Genomic DNA, 19,340 nt, shown 5'->3' with positions numbered 1-19,340 from the left:
AGTACCCGTTAATCCGACCTTATCTCAGCGAATACCCTATAATCGGGTATGAATAAGGATAAAAAAAATAACTAACCTGCAAAGCATGAATCGGGCTAATCAAATAATGGACAGGACGAATATCCGATCCACGTCCACCCGTAGTAGAAGGTTAAAAATCTGGAGTTGATAGAAAGACAGAGGGGAGTCGTGCAAAGTGTGCAAGTGAACCACGTCGCTGTCTTATGTGGATTGTTTTCACTTGGAACTAAGTTGCGAAATCTTAAATGCAGATTCCTAGACTGCTTGTTCGCACTCAATACTTTTTTTCTGATCCATTCAGCACCAAAAATGGTAGGTAGAACAGGAAAAAATGCAAATATTAGAGCATCCAAGATTTGAATGTCAGTTGTGCCAAAAGTCATTATGAAAACTAAGGTCAAGCAAGAAAAACTTAATTGTCATGTTATTAATTAATAATAACAGTAATTGAAGACTCCAAGATTAGATCTAGTTTTGTGATGCAAGATTTTTTTTTTTTCCTTTTTTCCAGAGTGAAAACTTAACATGTTTTCCAAAGTGTTTAATCTTAAATCTTAAAAAGAAAATGAAAAGGGACCCCTTTTGAAAACTGACTCCTTGTATTTACTGGAGTGCTCCTTTCATAGCGCATATGCAATCGTCAATGGTGGTCCAAAACAGCCTCACAAGTTAAAATCAATATTGCATTGTCAATTTAACACCACGTGTTAGAAGAGAAAAAAAGATAATGGACAGCAAACTCAGCGGATAAGGTATTTAATGTATGGCCTTATTTCGCACAGGTGTTGTCTGTTTGAATGCATATGAAATAAAAATGTAATTTAGAATTATATTTATGATATAAACAGAACAAAATTTGAATTTTTTTTTTTTGTTGCAAATCTTAATAACCAAAACCAATTTTTTGTGTAAAACAAGAGAGAGAGCATCTGGAAGGAGTTCATTTTCCCTTTTTTTTTTGTTATCTTTTGGCTCTCTCTCCATTTTATTTTTTTTTTTGGGGGGGAATTTGATGGAAAGACGAAATCAAACGTGTTATTAAAGGAGGAGGAGGAGGAATTGTGAAGATTAAAAGAACGCATTACTACACGGTTGGTTTGGAAGGATCAAATAGGTAGTAGTACCCAGGCGGATGGTTGTGCTGGACTGCTTTTATCGCTCAACCACCACATCAGCCGGAGAAATTTCTTGTAATGGAGGAACACGCGAGTGCTGGCGGTCCTTTTCCGTTTTCGTTCTTCCAGTCCAGGCCGCAAAAAGAATCTTAAGATTTCAGCCAAATCCGGCAGGAAAGGAAGAAACGAAAACTTGCCATCGGGCAGCGTCTGTATTCTATTGAGCTGTCGATGTCAAATGGGGTGCTGGCAAAGGAGGACAAATTGGAAATTTTTGGCCGAGTCATTTTCACTTCTAATCAAACAACTTTAGGGCTGTTGGGATGGATCGTGTTGTAACTTTCGATCACCTGACCAGCTCTCTGTTTAACACTCCTTATTACTAGGAGTGACCAACTGGGATTTTGCCAAATTGGCGTCCCCCTCAACTTGACATGAATTATTTTGATGATCAAAAATGTAAGTCAACGATGTGTTTCAGCCGCCACCGTATTGATTTAAGAGAGTAAAAAGTTGGTAGCATCAAGTATTAGGATGTACAATGTTAGCTCTAAAATGCTTGGCCTAACATTCTGCAGGATAAAATGTGGCAAGGAATCTCACCAAATTATTAGCCAAATCAAGATCATCAGGTTGCCAAATTTGGCAGCAAGAGGATCAGCCAAATCAAGAATCTCATTTTAACTTCAACTTTTTATACTGTACCCAACAGGTAATTAGCTTGTTCAAGTCTTCAAGAACAATCAACTCAACCATGTTAATCAACTTGATGTTAAAACCTTCAGAATAAGAAGCAGCAATCATGTACTTGTAACCACTTTTACTAGCCATGCCTGAATCAAAATCTTAGAATATGGTATAATCACAAGTAGCTGTTCGCTTTTACAATGTCCCACTATCCACAAACTACAAAATGATCCCCACAATCCCACAAGCCAAAAGGGGGAGTAGCACTTGAAGGATAATATTTAGTTTGCAATCCCTCCATCCGAGCAATTAATTTAGATAAAGTGCCTACATCTGTCAAGCTTTCATGGGGGAATGACATCATTAAGTCGTCCAACTAAAACTTCATGGTCAAAACAGATGGTCCAAAAAGGAGGGCTAAAGCTAGAAGCATGGTAATGGTATCTGACTTAGATTGCACTGCCATGGATTGTAAGCACAAACATAATTGCTGATGGAGAAAAATGTAAAGAGGTGAGGTTGGGAGTTCTAATAGGCACGTGCAAGAAATTTGGTGCTTATGAAGGGGCTGGTGGTTCAGGCTTCACAAGTGCGGGCTCCTCTGATTGAAGAGTAGGATAGATAAGTGCTGCAAGTGATATGGGCATGATGCAAAGTGCTTTAGATTGAAGATATTGCATTGCAGCCCCAACATCTTCTTCCATTAGCTTAGCTACTTCCCGTTCTGTTTCTTCGTTGGACCATTTCTCCCAAACTTGCTGGTTGGATATGTTTTCACCAGTATCGCCCTTTATTTTTGACAAGCAAAATTTGTCAAGGTTAAAGCAGCTTTTGTGGAAGCAAACAAGGAGATTGTTCTGAAGAACATGAGCTTTTGTGCAGCTCAAGGCTTAATACAAATAAATTATGCTTCACATTACCTCAACAGTCTGCAATGGAATGTCAGCAACAAGTTGTGCCACTGCACCAGCTCCCCCTAGCCTACTCATGCTCAATACCTGATAAGTAGTTGATTGGCATGAGATTAGGGCAGCAGGTAAAAAAAAGGGTAATATCTGCAAAACCTACAGATGTGACATTAATTGAATATTTATCCGAATGAAATTAGTAATGAGATGTCCAGGCAACCTATCATATTCATATCAATAGATGAAGAATAATTTAGAAGGAAAGCAGTTCCTCATGGGCAGGTATCTTACTTGACCAACCCCCCTTCCTGGCACCACAGTACCTATTTTAGATTTCTTCTGTTAAAACTTGGTCTGGACTTGCATATGTTGTAGTTCAGACCAAACAATCTTGTTCATACTTTGTAGCATTAGAGTCCAAAACATTTAAGTAATGGAACCTGCTAGGTCAGCACCATCTATTGGATGAAATTTGTCAACCTCGTCAAAAGGTTGTAAAAAGAGCAAGATCAAGCCACAAATCCTAGAAATGTCTTTTAGGAGATGAACTTCAAGCCACTCTTAAATCCTATATCATCAAGAATACTTCAGCCAGGATGGCTTCATTCATTAAATGAAATCTACCTGCTGAGGTAACTATATAAGTGCCCATTTCCCTCAACTGACATTCAAGCACTATTAATTTGTCTTTGATTGCAATCAGCCAAGATGCTTCTGAAACAAATGCAGCTTCCAGGCAAATTACAATTGGAAAGCCAAGTATGACAACAAAGTGATCACCAATAATAACTTAAAATCTCTGCAACTGGCATGGCCATACCTTGACCTGAAGCCTTAAGAACTTCACATAATCTAGAATCTCATCAAGCATTGCAGCTCGGTCTGTCTGCCAAGTTAAGGGAGAAAAAGGAAAAGAGAGAAAACACCAAATTTCAGTCCCAAAACAATATACATCCTGCTTAAAGAGAAAAGGAACACATTCTACTGTGTAAATTCTGTTTAACATCTTGTTATACAACCCATAGTCGGTTAAGTTGATAATGAATCGTCATTATAAAACAGAGCAATCACCATGACAAAAAAGTGAAGAATTTTTTCATTCCTAAGCTACACTTCAATCCCACAACATACATTGGCAAACAGCTCAAAGGTCATTGTCCCACTGAATTGTGTGACATATAAATAATGATATATCAATCTGGGTGACCACGTTTGCTAAAGTAGCAACAACCTAACTATGCCATCAGTACACAGTCATTAATGTATCACATAATCCTTAAAAGATAATATAATCATCTTATTCATATTCCATTGCAGAAACTTATCAATAAGCTTTTGCTGCAGAAGTAAAATAGTATGAATTAACGAAGTGATGAGTTAGCAAAGAGAAAAGATTACTGAAACATTTCCAATAATCTACATTGTCAACAGATAAATAGAGCAAAACCTTGTTGCAGCTAGGAACAAGTTCCTGCAAGGCCTTTATTCTTTCTGATATCCTCTCTCTACGTAGCTGTGACATGAGATCAATACATTTGCACAAGTTAAAAAGATGTCTCTTCTTAAACTACCTCGAATAGCTCAATTATCTTAGTTTTATTACCCTCTCAGCAATACTATGGGGATCTGTCGCTTGTCCTCTTCGGGCACGAACCCTTGGCCTAATGGCAGGTGGATGTGGGACAGTCACTGCAGTGCTTGGTGTCGGTTGGCCCTGAAAAGCCTGCAAAAGCCATTCAGGGGTTCAAGATTTTACCTACTCATAAAACTGACAATTTATTAAGACTATCATAAGTGCTTGACAATTTATTGAGAGTATCATAACCTCTCATCAACATAAATTCCGGAACACAATGACTTCCTTTGGATGCATAACCTGAAATTGGACTATTATAGTACTACCTTGGCTATACATGTAACTCCAACCACTAGACAATCTGAAGTATCTTTATAGCCAAAACATACAGCCAAAAATCGAACTACGTCTTCCATAGATGTATGATCATTATAGATGAAGTATAGAAAATAATATCACCTGCTGGACATGAGGTGCAGCATGCCGCATCCCGTGAGGCTGCATTTGTTCAAAGCCCGGGTACAAGCTTCCCATATTTACAGCTTCCCCTCTATCCTGCAAGCAATAACATAAAGAATATCAAATTATCAACCAGACTAACAAAAAAGTCCATTTCTTATTTCCATTTTCACTCGAGAACAAAATCACCACCAAAAATCAAGATAAAGAGGTTCAAATTTCCCTCCAAATTTCAGTCAATTCACCCAAAAAAACTCATTTTTTTATAGTAAACGAAAGGAAACAGTAGAAAAAAGAAAACAAAAAAAAATTCACAAAGCTTACTGCTTTAACACCAAAAGCTCCAGTGTCAGTGACGTCATCGCGGCCATTATCCAAGCTAAGACCTAAAGGGAACAGCTGTTGATGATGGTGTAGACCGCCAGCGACGGAGCTGAGCTGAGAGACAGCAGAGTTAAGCGAGGCCGTGTCCGACGTGCTTCCGACGTCGTTTACTGGCAAGCCGGAGTAGGAAGGGAGTTGGAGAATTTGCTCAAGGAAGTCGTCCGTGGGGTATCCTTCCTGAGGTGGGTTTGTTGCCATGTCTGGGGAAAACTCGTCGGAGACGGAGAATTTCCCGGCGAGGGGACTATCGCAGAGAAGGATAGAGAGAGAGAAAAGGTGGAAGAGGATGTTTGCTTGTTTGTCGTTTGGTGTGGACTGTGGAGTTTTCTGGTAGCGTGCCTATTTAGTGTTAGTGCGTTTGGGGAAATGAAAAGTGTGACGACTTTTGGCAGTTTTGGTCTGTCAGGGTTGAAAATTGTAGTTTTGGAGAGATTGTGGGTGGAAATATAAAATTAGAATTAGGATTTGGGAAAAGGTTATTGTTTTTCTTTAATTTTTTTTTTTACTATTTATTTGTAGCAGAGTGTAACTTTGAAATATTAGCCAAACTATCTACAAGTCAATTGCAGACATAGCTAGATTATAAAGGCAAAGAAGGCAAATGTTATTTGCATTCTCATTTTTGTTAGTCACACTTGCACTGTCATTTTCATCATATAATTTTTATTTATTAGATTATACGATAAAATAAACGATGAGAGTACGATTAACAAAAAAAAAAAAAAAAGAGTACGAATAACAGTTTTCGATCAAAAAATAGAATAACGATAAATATAGAAAAGTAGTAGGTAAAAATTGTCTCTAACTTTGAAGGTTATAGCATTTGTATGAATTTTCTATTTCATTGAACTCTCTTTTTCCATGTATTAGTATTTCCAATTTCCTATATATATACACACACATACTATATACATACATCCTATATATATATATATATACACACACACACATATATATCTTACTAAAAGCCTTTTAGGGTATTGTTGGCAATCAACATTCTAAAATGAATTTTTAGGATTCTAGTAATATTTTTTGTTTTTTTGTTTGTCAAATTCTACAAACAAAAACAGATTAACTCCATATCATATAAACGCTACAAACATAACTAAACTTGCTTAGGTAGAAAGTCCAAATACCAAATACTCCACTATTTCAACAGATAAGTGGTTATTAAAAAATTTACAAACCAAGGAGGCAAAAAAAAAAAAAAAAAAAAAGATTAAAAAGATACAGCGTGTAATATCTCTCCCACTGTGTGATCTGTGTGTTTTGCATAGCTCATCTATCTTGCTGTCACTACTGATCGTGGAGATGATCCTTCCTCAGAAAGATCAAAGTAAAGATCATCACTCTTGCACAATGCGTACACAATGTCCACCATACTAGGCCTTTTTGAAGGATCTCTGCTCAAACAAGCAATTGCGACGGTCATTACATTCACAACACTTTCCATTGAGATCGTCTCCTTGAGCAAATACTCATCCATCCATTCTCTCATCTTCTTCACCTTTCTGTCTTCTGTTCCCTCCAAAACTCCATCAACTTTAGCCCATAAAACCTTCCCCTCTTCGTCGATCGCCTCCTTGCCTGAAATGAGCTCAAGCAACACCACCCCGAAAGAGAAAACATCCATTTTAGTAGAAACAACACCATCAGTGAGATATTCAGGGGCAATGTAGCCCTGAGTTCCAACAATGTGCATTGTTATGGCATTGCAGCCTGATTTTGCCAGCCCGAAATTCGCAATTTTGGCTCTCATCTTTGAGTCTAGCAGAATATTGCTGCTTTTGATATCTTTGTGGACAACTTGTGGTCTTGTGTGCTCATGAATGTATTGCAGACCATTTGCAACATCAATTCCAATTCTCAACCTTGTTCTCCAGTTTAGCTTATCATTCTTGTTACCATGCAGCCATGAATGAAGAGAACCATTTTCAACATATTCATAGACCAGATAACAATTTGCCTCCTCTGGATCTATGCAGAAGCCTTCTAGCTTCACTAAGTTCCCATGGTTCACCTTCAACCAAGAGGGGGGGGGGGGGGGAGAAAAAGTGGTTAAAATCTGGAATTTGATCATGTTAGTAAAATCTGGTTAAATGCTTTGTGTATGTAGACCAAAAACAGGGACAAGCAACAAAGGTTCCAGAAGTGAAAAAGTCCAAGAGACCAGAATTGTCAAAGTTCACACACACAATTTTTGGGATTGTCCAAAAGTCCCAAGTTTATTATGCTAATGACATCAGTCGAGTTCCCATTCAACACAACCAAACGATAAAACAAGAGAGTATAATTAGTACTACTGATTTGCAGGATGCTGGCCTATGTGTCAAAGTTCAATTGCAAATGGAACAGGATGACAGCATTTTTACAGGGTTTAATTAAATGTGGACTTTTGTCATCCAGAGGACAAGTGGAGTTTATAAAAATCATCATGCTTAAGAAAAAGACAGGCCCACTTCACCTAATCTCATATATTCCCTTAGCAAGTGAATGATCAATAATGTGGTAATTAATTTTTTAAATGATCAATTAAGGTAGAAGTTAAAGCTTCTGCTTTCAAATATCAATACGTATCTTTCTTTCTCATCTCATACTATTCCATTTTTCTTGTCCAAATTGTCATCATTAGTCTCATTGAAAAGTTGTCATTTGTTACTCGGAATGAATGAAAGGTAGTTAAGACATTAACGCATGAGAATGGTAAATCTTGTACTTCTAGATGTCCAGGAAAATTCACTGACCACTCCTAAGGAAATGGTCAAAAATTATGATCAGAAATTTCTAGAAATATTGTAAAAAAAAATGAAGTATTAGAATGAAAAAACAGTAAAAAGGATGAAACTTTTTACCTTCTGTAAGATCTTGAGTTCTTCATAGGCATTCCAGTTCATCTTCTTGATGGCATAAGGTTCTCCATTGATGCTGCCTTTATAGACAGACCCTTGAATCACCAAACTTTCATCAAAATCGTCCGTAGCTTCTCTCAACTCTTCAATTCCAAACACTTTATACTTGTCCAAGTAGTCTGAAACATCAGCTAATAAATTCACCCCTGCATCCTTCGACAGTGCCCTGTCTGCCCTGTCAAATTTCTGTTTCTCCACGTCTTTCCCCTTTGCCAACTTTTTCTTAAGCAAAGCCTCCCTATGAAGCCATAAACCACAAACAAATATCAGCAAGAGCGCACATATACCTAAGCCAATTCCCAGACCTATGACAGCACCTTTCCTGTCATTTTTACGCTGAGAAACGGGAGAAACGGGAGAGGCAGGAGGAACTATGGGCTGTGAAAGCACAGGAAGCCGTGATACCGGGATGAAAACTGTGTCAAAAGGCTGAGTATTGTTACCATTAACATCAATTATAGACTGTACTGTTGACCCAAACCTTGAGGCAAGAGAAGAGAAGTTATCAGAAGGATGGTAAACGTAGCTAATAAGATAGTTGGTGCGGTTTCGCAACTGTGTTGAGTTGGGACACTTGCAAAAGATTGGAAACACCGTATTACTGCCAATAGCCAGATCGGTTGCGACCAGAGTTGGGTTCACAACTTCAACTGATTGGTAAGTGGTGAGATTTTGGTAATTCGTAGTTGATAGTTTCAAGAAGGTGTCACCGCCTTTTATGGTGTAGTTGAAGGCAGCATATGAGATGTTGCCAAAAGTACTGTTGATAAAATTACATCCACAACTAATCGGAACAAAAAGGGATTCATCAGGGAGGAGTGGGGAGGTTGTATTGGATATGTTACTCGGTTTTGCTATCGTCGGTCGGCTGACGGAGAACAGATCACCTATGGATGCCAGGTCAAGAAAATTAGGAGCCAAAGCTCTGTACAGGACATAGGTTTGGCATGGATAGACAGCCCCAGTCGTTGAGCAGGCGTATCCTGTGGTGGTTGGTCCTTGAGCTTCAGTAAGACTCAGATTCTGAGAATAAAGGAAGAGGAAAATCAGAAAGGAGAGATATCTTGATTTGATTCTCATCTTTGCTTTGAACTTGAGAAGGGCTGTTACATTAGTTCTGCAACCAAGAAACTAATAAAAGAACCCTTATATACTGCTAGAAAAATTGAAGGCAAAGGTTCCAATCTAGTTTATATGGTGCCGAAGAAGTCAAGTTCTCAGTTCTCTGTATTCTCAGTTTCTCACCATGCTTGGCAGAAGAACATGGAACCTCCTCCTTGTTGGTCCCACTCACAAGAATTCCCGGTCAACCATTTCATTTCTGTCTTTGTTGTTTTCTGACTATTTTAAGGAAAAAAGAATGCAATTACGCACCGTTGCTTTGACATGTCCGACCCTTGCATCAGGGCATTAAACCCTGTTTGGATTGCATTTTTCATCATTTTTCATGAAAAAATTATTGTAACGATTTGATAAAAAAAGATAATAGAAAAATGTGATTACGAAAAATGATTCAATTTTCTGATAAAAATGACAATCCAAACAGGGCTATTTGTATTTTTTTTCTCCCAATTTTCCTTGAATATGAATATATATCCCCCAAGTTTTCTAGTCTGCGGTTGAGTTTTCTTACTATAGCTTGAAATAAGCAACATGTCTTACATTATCCAAAATAGTCATAGCCAATTTTTGTGGAGATCTTACAAAATTTTTCACATGGAATTGCAAGGTAAAATAATAAATGAAAAAAAAAGAACCATTTGTAATTTTCAAGTATTCTTTGGTGGTGCTAGAGGTCAGGGGTTCAACCCTGCCTCCCTCAAATTTGCCACAATATGTGACTGATTTTAGTTGACCATCTCCCCTTGTCGATTTCTCCTTAAATTAGATTAGTTTAAATTATAGGACATCTATCATCGTAGATAAAAAAAAAAAAAAAAAAGTATTCTGCAGTGGATACTTTCAAGCTTTAATTGCATCTGTCCTGTGATGTATATGATAGTTGACCAGTTCAAAATTCAGGGGCGAACTATCCATCGGGTGAACAGGAAACAGAAATCAGTAGTAGTCTTTAATGTGATTAGGTGGAGGATGGCTTTATTGTGTAGTGGCTGTGACTGTCTATTAGTTTGAAACTTTGGTGTGATAGCCAATGAGAGTTTAGCGTATTGGAAGGGTTGTCTTCCTGAAAACTAAGCTGGGCCGTGGTTCACACTTCACAAATGGGAGAAAAATCAAACCACAAAGGAAACACAACTTTGCCACTTCTAAAGTTCTAAAGACTCAATAGACGACTTGACTTCATAATTAAATATTCGATTATCAGGCAACTTTGTAGTTGGTACAGACCAACATACACGACAATGGAGAAATGAGTTTAAACCTATGGAGTTTTCCAAGAGTAAATCATTCATTCCCAAGGTATTCAAGAAGAGAGGCCCAATCCCCTATACGTTATCCCTAGGACTCGAACCGTGGTCACCATGTCCACCACGTGTCATTCAGTTGTTGGAAAGAATCACTCTTTCACTCCTCAGTCTTGGTCTTTCTTGTGACTCTGTACTTGAATGTTGCAAGAAAATAAATGAAGATATTTTTGCCACTTCCGTCTGAAATGGGATTCTACCTTTTTACATGCCTATGTGAGAATGGGATCTGGGGCTGGAACGGTTGTTAGAGCAACCGTTCCGGAAGGTCCGTTTGGATTAGCTGTTTTTGGGGTTGTTTTTCAAAAACAGCACTGTAGCATTTCGTTTTTCAAATACAAGTCCGTTTGGATTAGTTATTTTTGGGGTTGTTTTTCAAAAACTATATGAAAAACTTTTACTGTAGATGTTTTATGGATTATTTTTAGATGTATTTTTAAAACATATTTTCAAGTGTTTTTATAATTTATAATTTTTATATTTTTATAACAATAAATATTTATGCATTTATAATACTTTTATAAATATTTATAAATAAATATATTTATATATTTATATAAAAATATATAAATTATAAATGTATAAATTATAAATGAATATCATATAAATGTAAAAATGTATAAATTATAATTTCCAATTTTTATATTATTATATTTATATACATTTATGCATTTATAATACATTTATAAATATTTATAAATAAATAAATTTATATATTTATAAATAAATATAAATGTATTATATTATATATAATAAATAATATAAATACATTTATAAATATATAAATTATAAATGAATATCATATAAATGTATAAATTATAATTTATAATTTATATATTTTTATATTTATATACATTTATGCATTTATAATACATTTATAAATATTTATAGATAAATATATTTATATATTTATATAAATATATGTAAATGTATTATAAATGTATTATATTATATATAATACATAATATAAATATTTTTATAAATGTGTAAATGAATATTATATAAATGTATAAATTATAAATTATAAATTATATATTTATTTATAAATATATTTATATATTTTTGTAAATACCTTTATAAATATTTATAAATGAATATTTATAAATATTTATAAATGAATATTTATATATATTTATAAATAAATATTTATATACATTTATAAATGAATATTTACATATATTTATAAATAAATATTTATATATATTTATAAATGAATATTTACATATATTTATAAATGAATATTTACATATATTTATAAATAAATATTTACATATATTTATAAATCAATATTTATATATATTTATAAATGAATATTTACATATATTTATAAATCAATATTTATATATATTTATAAATGAATATTTACATATATTTATAAATGAATATTTACATATATTTATAAATAAATATTTATATATATTTATAAATAAATATTTATATATATTTATAAATAAATATATAAATGTATATTATTATAAATATATAAATTATAAGTGAATATTATTTAAATGTATAAATTATAAATTATAAATTATAATTTTTATATTTATATATTTATATACATTTATGTATTTATAATACATTTATATATATTTATAAATAAATGCATTTTTGTATTTATAAATGCATTTATATTATATATAATACATAATATAAATGTATTTATAAATGTATAAATGTATGTTATTATAAATGTGTATAAATTATAAATGTATAAATTAATATATTATAAATATATATATTAATATTATGTATAGGTGTATTAATATAATAAATATAAATGTATAAAGGTATTAATATCATGTATAAATGTATAATTAATATTATGTATATTAATATAAATGTATAAATGCATAATATTATATATAATACATAATATAAATGTATATTATAAATATACATAAACATATATATTATGTATATATTAAATATATAATTTTTAATATTTAATATTCATAAATTTGTATAATTACATATTTATATTATATATAATTTATATAATACATAATATTTGTATAAATATATTATAGAAATATAAAAATATATTTTATATAAAATAAAATATAAATTAATATAATATATATATCCTATACATAATTGAAATATACAAATTGAAATAAACATATTAAATATGTATTTGGAGTTGTTTTTGATATATTGTTTGGATATAGTGTTTTTGGAGTTGTTTTTGAAATACACATTACTGTAGCATTTGGAATGTGAAAAACAGTTTTTCAAAAACAGACTCAAAAACAATGAATCCAAACAAACCCTAAGCTGGGCCGTGGTTCACACTTCACAAATGGGAGAAAAATCAAACCACAAAGGAAACACAACTTTGCCACTTCTAAAGTTCTAAAGACTCAATAGACGACTTGACTTCATAATTAAATATTCGATTATCAGGCAACTTTGTAGTTGGTACAGACCAACATACACGACAATGGAGAAATGAGTTTAAACCTATGGAGTTTTCCAAGAGTAAATCATTCATTCCCAAGGTATTCAAGAAGAGAGGCCCAATCCCCTATACGTTATCCCTAGGACTCGAACCGTGGTCACCATGTCCACCACGTGTCATTCAGTTGTTGGAAAGAATCACTCTTTCACTCCTCAGTCTTGGTCTTTCTTGTGACTCTGTACTTGAATGTTGCAAGAAAATAAATGAAGATATTTTTGCCACTTCCGTCTGAAATGGGATTCTACCTTTTTACATGCCTATGTGAGAATGGGATCTGGGGCTGGAACGGTTGTTAGAGCAACCGTTCCGGAAGGTGTAACATCATTTGCATACGGTGTAACATCATCTGTACAAGGTGTAACATCATCTGTACAAGGTGTAACAATAGAACAACAACGAGTAACACTAGAACAACATTTTTGTGGATCCCACACGACGTGAAAATCGAGTTACAAAGAGTGATCTGAACCGCACAAATTTTTTTGACCTAATCATGGCCGTGAACCTTCCGGAACGGTTGTAAGAGACAACCGTTCCAGCCCCTCCTCCGTGAGAATGCTAGATATCTAGAAACCTGCCAAAAGGATATTCTTGGCATGCATTTCCACTGCAGGGAATGATGCATTTCTGCAGAACCATTAAATGGAATTAAATGGAAAAAGAATTTTTGATACCATTCTGCTATTATTGCAGCATTTACGTGTATTGTGGGGAACATTAAAACTCAATGATGGAAGAGCTATTATATACTATCTTATAGTAAAGTTCTCTGTCCTTCTTTCTTTCTGAAATTTCTGTAATCAATTCTTCAGAGCATTTCCTGTTTGCTAACGCTTCAGAGCTAAGGTTTCCTATCCATTCCTGCATAATCTTGCCAAGAGCGGGATTCGAATATCAAATCTCTTGCATAATTTCTCAAACATTCAGCAAGGGAGGAGTCAAAAACGATAACTTACAGAATAAAGTCTGTATCAACCTCTGCATCATTAATTTCTTGCTTCTGATCAAATTTATCTCTTCATTATGTCATCCTTCGTCACAGTGAAATCCCAAAGGTCCCCATACTTTTCATTGAAATCCCATATATCCATCGTATTGTAATCATTTATTAGCTTATCACGAGCACCTCTCTCCATGTTGTATATTTGAGGCTCAAAGTTGTGTGGTTCACTTGGCTTACCCATCTCAATAATGCAAAATACTGCAGCAAAAACAACTGCTCCAATATACAAGTACTCTCCCTGCATGTCAAGAGGTGAAATCAGCATTTCTCAGTTCAAGGCTGAAATGTATCTACTTTATTCAATTTTACGAAACAAAGTAATATCAGACGTGCATTCTGTTTTTAGTGTTAATATGGCTCTTCTCACCGGTACATTGAAGTACATGCCAGCAGCAATTGCTGGCAGGAATAGCCAAGAAATAAGACCTGCAACCAGGCAGAAAGAGGAACAAGTTGTATGCTTTAATTATCTTGGAAGACATAGGTTAAGAGTTCTGTAGGATGATGGTCAATACCTTGGAATCCTGTAGGAGGTCCCATTGCTGCATAACCTTCTGCAATCGATCCCCAAAATGTTCCTGGAATGAGAGTTTGAAATTCATATTCGCAATGAACAATGACTCTAATCCTGCTAATGATGATGGAGCTAGGCGTCAAGGAATTCAAACTAAATCAACTCTGCGAGATTACATGACTTGCATTGCTTCATGACCAGCTAAAAACGACTAAAGCGTTTTATTGTTTCATTAACACATTGAACCCTACAACTTCTGCCTTTAGTTGAAAGTACTAACCGTAGGGTTTCAAAACTTGAACTTTCATGGAAATTCACGGGGAAAATTCCTTCTCCATAAATGATTCCGGATGGTTTCATCACGGCAAAAGCGAAATATTATTGCTATTACTTTTGGACTTCTGTATGATGTATCATGAAGCATCATGCAAATCAATGATTAAACAAGATTTTTTCCTTTCCCTTGCAACTTGCAGGGCTCTAAGTTCACTTAAACAGTACTTTAAAACTGGTTTGTTCCATAAAATTCCACTCATGGGAAATTTGTAATAGTCTAAGAATGCTTTAAGGAATATTCTTAAGCAAGATGGCTGGATGATGAAGTAAAATGAGCCATACCTTTATCGTCACCTTCATAGTAAGTATGGTGATCATCATAATATCCAAACTTAAAGTCATCCTGTAATCACAAACACAAAAGTAACTAAATATGCCTGAGTTTTTAAGACCCTTGGAGTATACTGAATCGCCAGGCTAACAAAGAAAAAACATACCTCTTCAATTCCGTTCGTTCTCCAGCGGTCCACAAAATCTTCATTCAGGTCAGGCTCTATTTCTGATAAACCTGCATTCAATCTTTTTGAGCTAATCCTGCTAAGCTGAGGATTAATCCTTGAGAAAAATGAACCCGGGATCTTCTGAAACGAGGGTATTAACTTAGTTTGACATGATTCACATCTGGTTGAAGCAACTTTTCTGGCTAAATTGATGGAGAAAACTGAGGGCGTCACTGATCCTGCCATTTTTTCCGTTAATCCTCTGTTTCTTGGTGTTTTTTGGGTTCTTTTTAATTTTCATTCCTAAAGATCAAGTCACTATAGAGGCAAAATTTTTGGTGTGAAGGTCCAGTTAACTTGTAACATGTGTTGAGAAAGCAACTTTGGTTTTGGCTTTATTGCAAGAATTTTGTCCTCTGATGTGGTACCTGTGTCACAGCTTAATATTGATGCCCCTTCTCAATTTCTTGAGTGAATTTGTCTGGGTAGCATGTTCAAATGGACGATGGATGCCATCTTATCCACTTCTCCTTTTAGCCAAAGCAAATAGGCCATGGATAAGGTCTGGGGTCCTGCTGTTAACTGGGTTCGTTTTCTGGATTCATAAACTTTGAGCAAAATCAGAAGCTTAAAATTACAAAAAGGCTTAATTAAGGCGATAAACAATATAATTTCTTGACATCTTTTTCATTTGAGTTAAAAGCTTTTAAAGCTCCTAAACTAAACTTTTACTTAGTTGCAGCTTTGGTCTTAATTATAGTAGCATTTGACTACCCTTATCAAAGTGTTCATTCAATAAATGGCAGGTAATATCTTGTAATGCTCAAAAGAGTGCCATGTAAATGGTAAAAGAACAACTCCTCATACAATCATCCTATTTTGTTTAGTATTTTCTTTTTGCTCCGAGTGAAAGAAGAGCAAGTGTTCGATTTTGCATTTATGATACAGGTCGAAAGTCTTGAGGCTATTTGTAGCATATTTGGAATTTTGTTGAATTTTTAACCATGAATTTGTCATTTTAGATCTACAAATCATTATCTAGAGTTCATAAGAAAAACAAAGGGCATATTCTTCTGGAATTTGTATATAGTTACAAGTTACAAGTTTTTTAATTATAAAGGCAAAAAACCTTAAATTCTAAGGCTATTTGAAACATATTTAGATTTTTGTTGAACTTTGATCCATGAATTTTGTCATTTTGAATCTACAAATAATTGTCAAGTTTCGTTAGAAACACAAAAACTGCTGTTTGGATGGACTGTTTTTTGAGATATTTAGTTTTTTAAATAAAATGTTAGAGTAATACACCCAAAAACACTCTAAATACACCTATAAAAAATCAAAAATTAATTATAAAAAATATCACCATCCCTTTCTTCCTTCGCCCCACCACCCCTTCCTTCATCTTCCTCCTCATCCTTTCCACCACCTCCACTTTTTGCCCCCAACCTCCCCACCACTTTTTCCGCCCTCTTCCGCCACCTCCTATTTCCCATTCTTTTTGCACCCTTTCCTTCACTACCATTCTATTTTTCCCCGTGCCACCCTCCTCTCGCTGGTTTCCCATCTCTATCTACATCTCACCCCTTCTTCCCTAACCAACCGATCTATAGAGGAAGAGAGGGCAAGGGGAAAAATAGAGAAGGGAAATCAGAAGGCTTCTAAATTTGATTGCACAATTAGATCGCAACCAAATTATGAGGAGAGAGAGGAGTTAAAGGGAGGAGGGAAAGTACAGGGGATAAGGAAAAAGAAAGGGGAGGGAGGGAGGGAGGGGGTGGCTAACAAATAGGGGTGGGCGCAAATCGGATACCCGTCCCTAACATGATTTGGCTGATCCGACCATAATATATTGAATCAGCCATTTTGCCACCCTAAACCGCTCCTAATGTCTCCGGATACCCGCTATTTGGGTACCCAAAAAAAAAAGGGACATGTTATAGGATACCCACCCCTAAAAAAAACCTATTTTTCAATAAAAAAAATTACTTTTCACTTAATATCAACATGTTTTCCAACATTAAAAAAATCTGCTTTCCAATTAATATTGATAGAGATATTGTAATTAAAGTCCATACATCACTATTCTCACACATTTCATCCAACAATCAAACCAATCTCATAAATTTAGTACATATTAGAATTACAATATCTAATAGACAAAATGAAGTTTCATGATAATTTTGAGTACATTACCATTCTCACACATTTCATCCTTCTACAACACAACAAACAAAAGGATAATAAGTATTCGACAACTTTCCTAATTTTCTTAAGGATGTTATGGTACAAGACTGCATCCCAAATGAGTCGACTGTGGAATCAAGTCCGGAAAAAGAATTGAATAGAGCTAATTATTTTTTGAGAAAGTATAACCAAAATAAGCTTAAAAAATCTTCCCCAACTTCTTCGCATCTTTGGAATAGACCTTATGGCATTAAAGGTGATGAAAAAGAAAAATAAATTTCTTGCACTAAAATAAAAGAGACAAATTTAAGAGAGATTATTGTAGTAAAGTAAATCAAATAAATAAATAAATAAAAGACACAAATTTTTTAATTACCTAACTAACAGAAAATTAGAGTTCCAAACACAAATCTTGGATTGAATTGATGGGAAAATTTGCATAAAAGATCAAAGGAGGTAAAATAAAAATAAAAAGGATGAACAATTTTTATAATAGAGTTTCACAAAATTTTCTTCGTTTTGTTCATTTGGTTTAGGTTTCACTGAGAATATTCGCTTTCTTCAGACAATATGAGGAGAGCCGGATCATATGGGATTCTAATATGAAGCTGTGAGCTACTTCACCTACACTTAGGATTTAACATTATAAAATTATAAAATGACCCATAATTTTTTAATATTTATATAATATACCCTGCGGGTCGCGTACCTGCGGGTTTTTTTATTTGTCTGATCCATATCCGTATTCATTTTTACCGGTACTCGACCCTCATCTGTTCTGCTAAGAAAAATTGGATCGAATATCCTATTTTTTGGATCGAATTAGATTCAGCGGGTTTTTGGATCGGCGGTTGTTTTTACCCACCCTTACTAGCAAGAAGAGGGATAGGAAAAAAATCAACTAATTCAAACGGAATACAAGTTTTCCATATAAAAGTTTTCGAAAAACAAGTTTTGAGTAAAATTTTTCAAAATTTTTAAAAACATTCTAAAAATTTATAAATTTTAAAAATATTTTAAATCCAATTTTAGAGTAAAGTGGCATACAATACTAAAATAAATTGGGGATGAGTTGACTGATAATTGCCAGGAGTAGTGTAAGAGAAAAATCTTGGATTCGACACCTTTGACCTATACTTAAAAAAACTAAAATAAAAAGTTTTTAAAAAAACTAAAATAAATTTTTTTTAAAAACACAAAAAAGAGGCACCTAAGTTTTACGGACCCACAATTTATACAAGGATTTGTAAATAGTTACAAAGAAAAAATAATATAAAGACAATAAAATTGCACATCATGTCACGGTCACTATCCTCAATTATTGGTTGATTAGCGCCAACAATAAGGACTACTCCCTCCGTCCCGTTTTATTAGTCTTGGTTTTTTTTTTTCACACAGATTAAGAAAGTGTAATTAATTTGGTTGGAAACATAAATTTAGATTAATAATTTCCTAAAATACCCTTATGCTAATGACGAAGAGTGCCAATTAATATCAGTTACAGCTAATGGTGCCAATAAATATCAGTTACCGCCAATAGTGCACCCTGATTGTATCAATTACCGCCAATAGTGCCAATAAATATCAGTTGCCGCTAATACTCCATTTCATAATCCATTTCAGGCGCCTAATACTCCATCCGCCAATAGTGGATTCAAGTTCTTCCCACCAAAATTATCTTCAATTTTTACACTGAACTCTATAAATATGGCAACTAATTAAGCTTAAGCAAAGGCAATTAAAAATGGATAATTCATCCATAATTAGTGCCATCGTTTTGAATATTTTGCCAGAAAACGTCTCCTCAACTTTGCAAAAAAATACTTTCATTGATTTAAATCATCTTCTTTTGGTAGAGTATTTAAATCCAATAATGGTCTCACCGATTTGAACTTGGGCTGAAAATATTCTTGC

At 34.2% G+C, this 19,340-nt stretch overlaps 3 protein-coding genes across 5 annotated transcripts; all 3 read right to left on the bottom strand.

Annotated features, from left to right (window-relative positions):
- Positions 1-1,970: 1,970 nt before the first annotated feature.
- On the bottom strand, positions 1,971-5,540 carry LOC140038867 (transcription factor UNE12-like). Of its 2 annotated transcripts, XM_072084419.1 has the most exons (7): positions 5,091-5,538; positions 4,767-4,862; positions 4,335-4,454; positions 4,179-4,244; positions 3,552-3,617; positions 2,744-2,821; positions 1,971-2,611 (listed from the first exon to the last, which is right to left on the bottom strand). In XM_072084419.1, the coding sequence occupies exons 1-7, from the start codon at positions 5,346-5,348 to the stop codon at positions 2,381-2,383; spliced, it is 915 nt and encodes a 304-aa protein (XP_071940520.1). In that variant the 5' UTR covers positions 5,349-5,538; the 3' UTR covers positions 1,971-2,380. The 2 variants fall into 2 exon arrangements, with proteins under 2 accessions (XP_071940520.1, XP_071940521.1); XM_072084420.1 differs by lacking the exon at positions 3,552-3,617 and having other exon boundaries at positions 5,091-5,540.
- Positions 5,541-6,265: 725 nt separating this feature from the next.
- Positions 6,266-9,288, bottom strand: LOC140038866 (serine/threonine receptor-like kinase NFP). Its single transcript, XM_072084418.1, has 2 exons — positions 8,003-9,288; positions 6,266-7,170 (listed from the first exon to the last, which is right to left on the bottom strand). The coding sequence occupies exons 1-2, from the start codon at positions 9,137-9,139 to the stop codon at positions 6,433-6,435; spliced, it is 1,875 nt and encodes a 624-aa protein (XP_071940519.1). The 5' UTR covers positions 9,140-9,288; the 3' UTR covers positions 6,266-6,432.
- Positions 9,289-13,570: 4,282 nt separating this feature from the next.
- On the bottom strand, positions 13,571-15,569 carry LOC113734207 (photosynthetic NDH subunit of subcomplex B 5, chloroplastic). 2 transcript variants are annotated; one of them, XM_072084417.1, is made up of 6 exons: positions 15,237-15,569; positions 15,082-15,142; positions 14,465-14,527; positions 14,317-14,375; positions 13,903-14,187; positions 13,571-13,807 (listed from the first exon to the last, which is right to left on the bottom strand). In XM_072084417.1, the coding sequence occupies exons 1-5, from the start codon at positions 15,483-15,485 to the stop codon at positions 13,957-13,959; spliced, it is 663 nt and encodes a 220-aa protein (XP_071940518.1). In that variant the 5' UTR covers positions 15,486-15,569; the 3' UTR covers positions 13,571-13,807; positions 13,903-13,956. The 2 variants fall into 2 exon arrangements, with proteins under 2 accessions (XP_071940518.1, XP_071940517.1); XM_072084416.1 differs by having other exon boundaries at positions 13,595-13,816; positions 15,237-15,568.
- Between the last annotated feature and the right edge of the window lie 3,771 nt (positions 15,570-19,340).

Source organism: Coffea arabica, chromosome 3e (assembly GCF_036785885.1).
Source record: "Coffea arabica cultivar ET-39 chromosome 3e, Coffea Arabica ET-39 HiFi, whole genome shotgun sequence".
NCBI lineage: Eukaryota > Viridiplantae > Streptophyta > Magnoliopsida > Gentianales > Rubiaceae > Coffea > Coffea arabica.
This window is presented reverse-complemented; position numbering and strand designations above follow the sequence as displayed.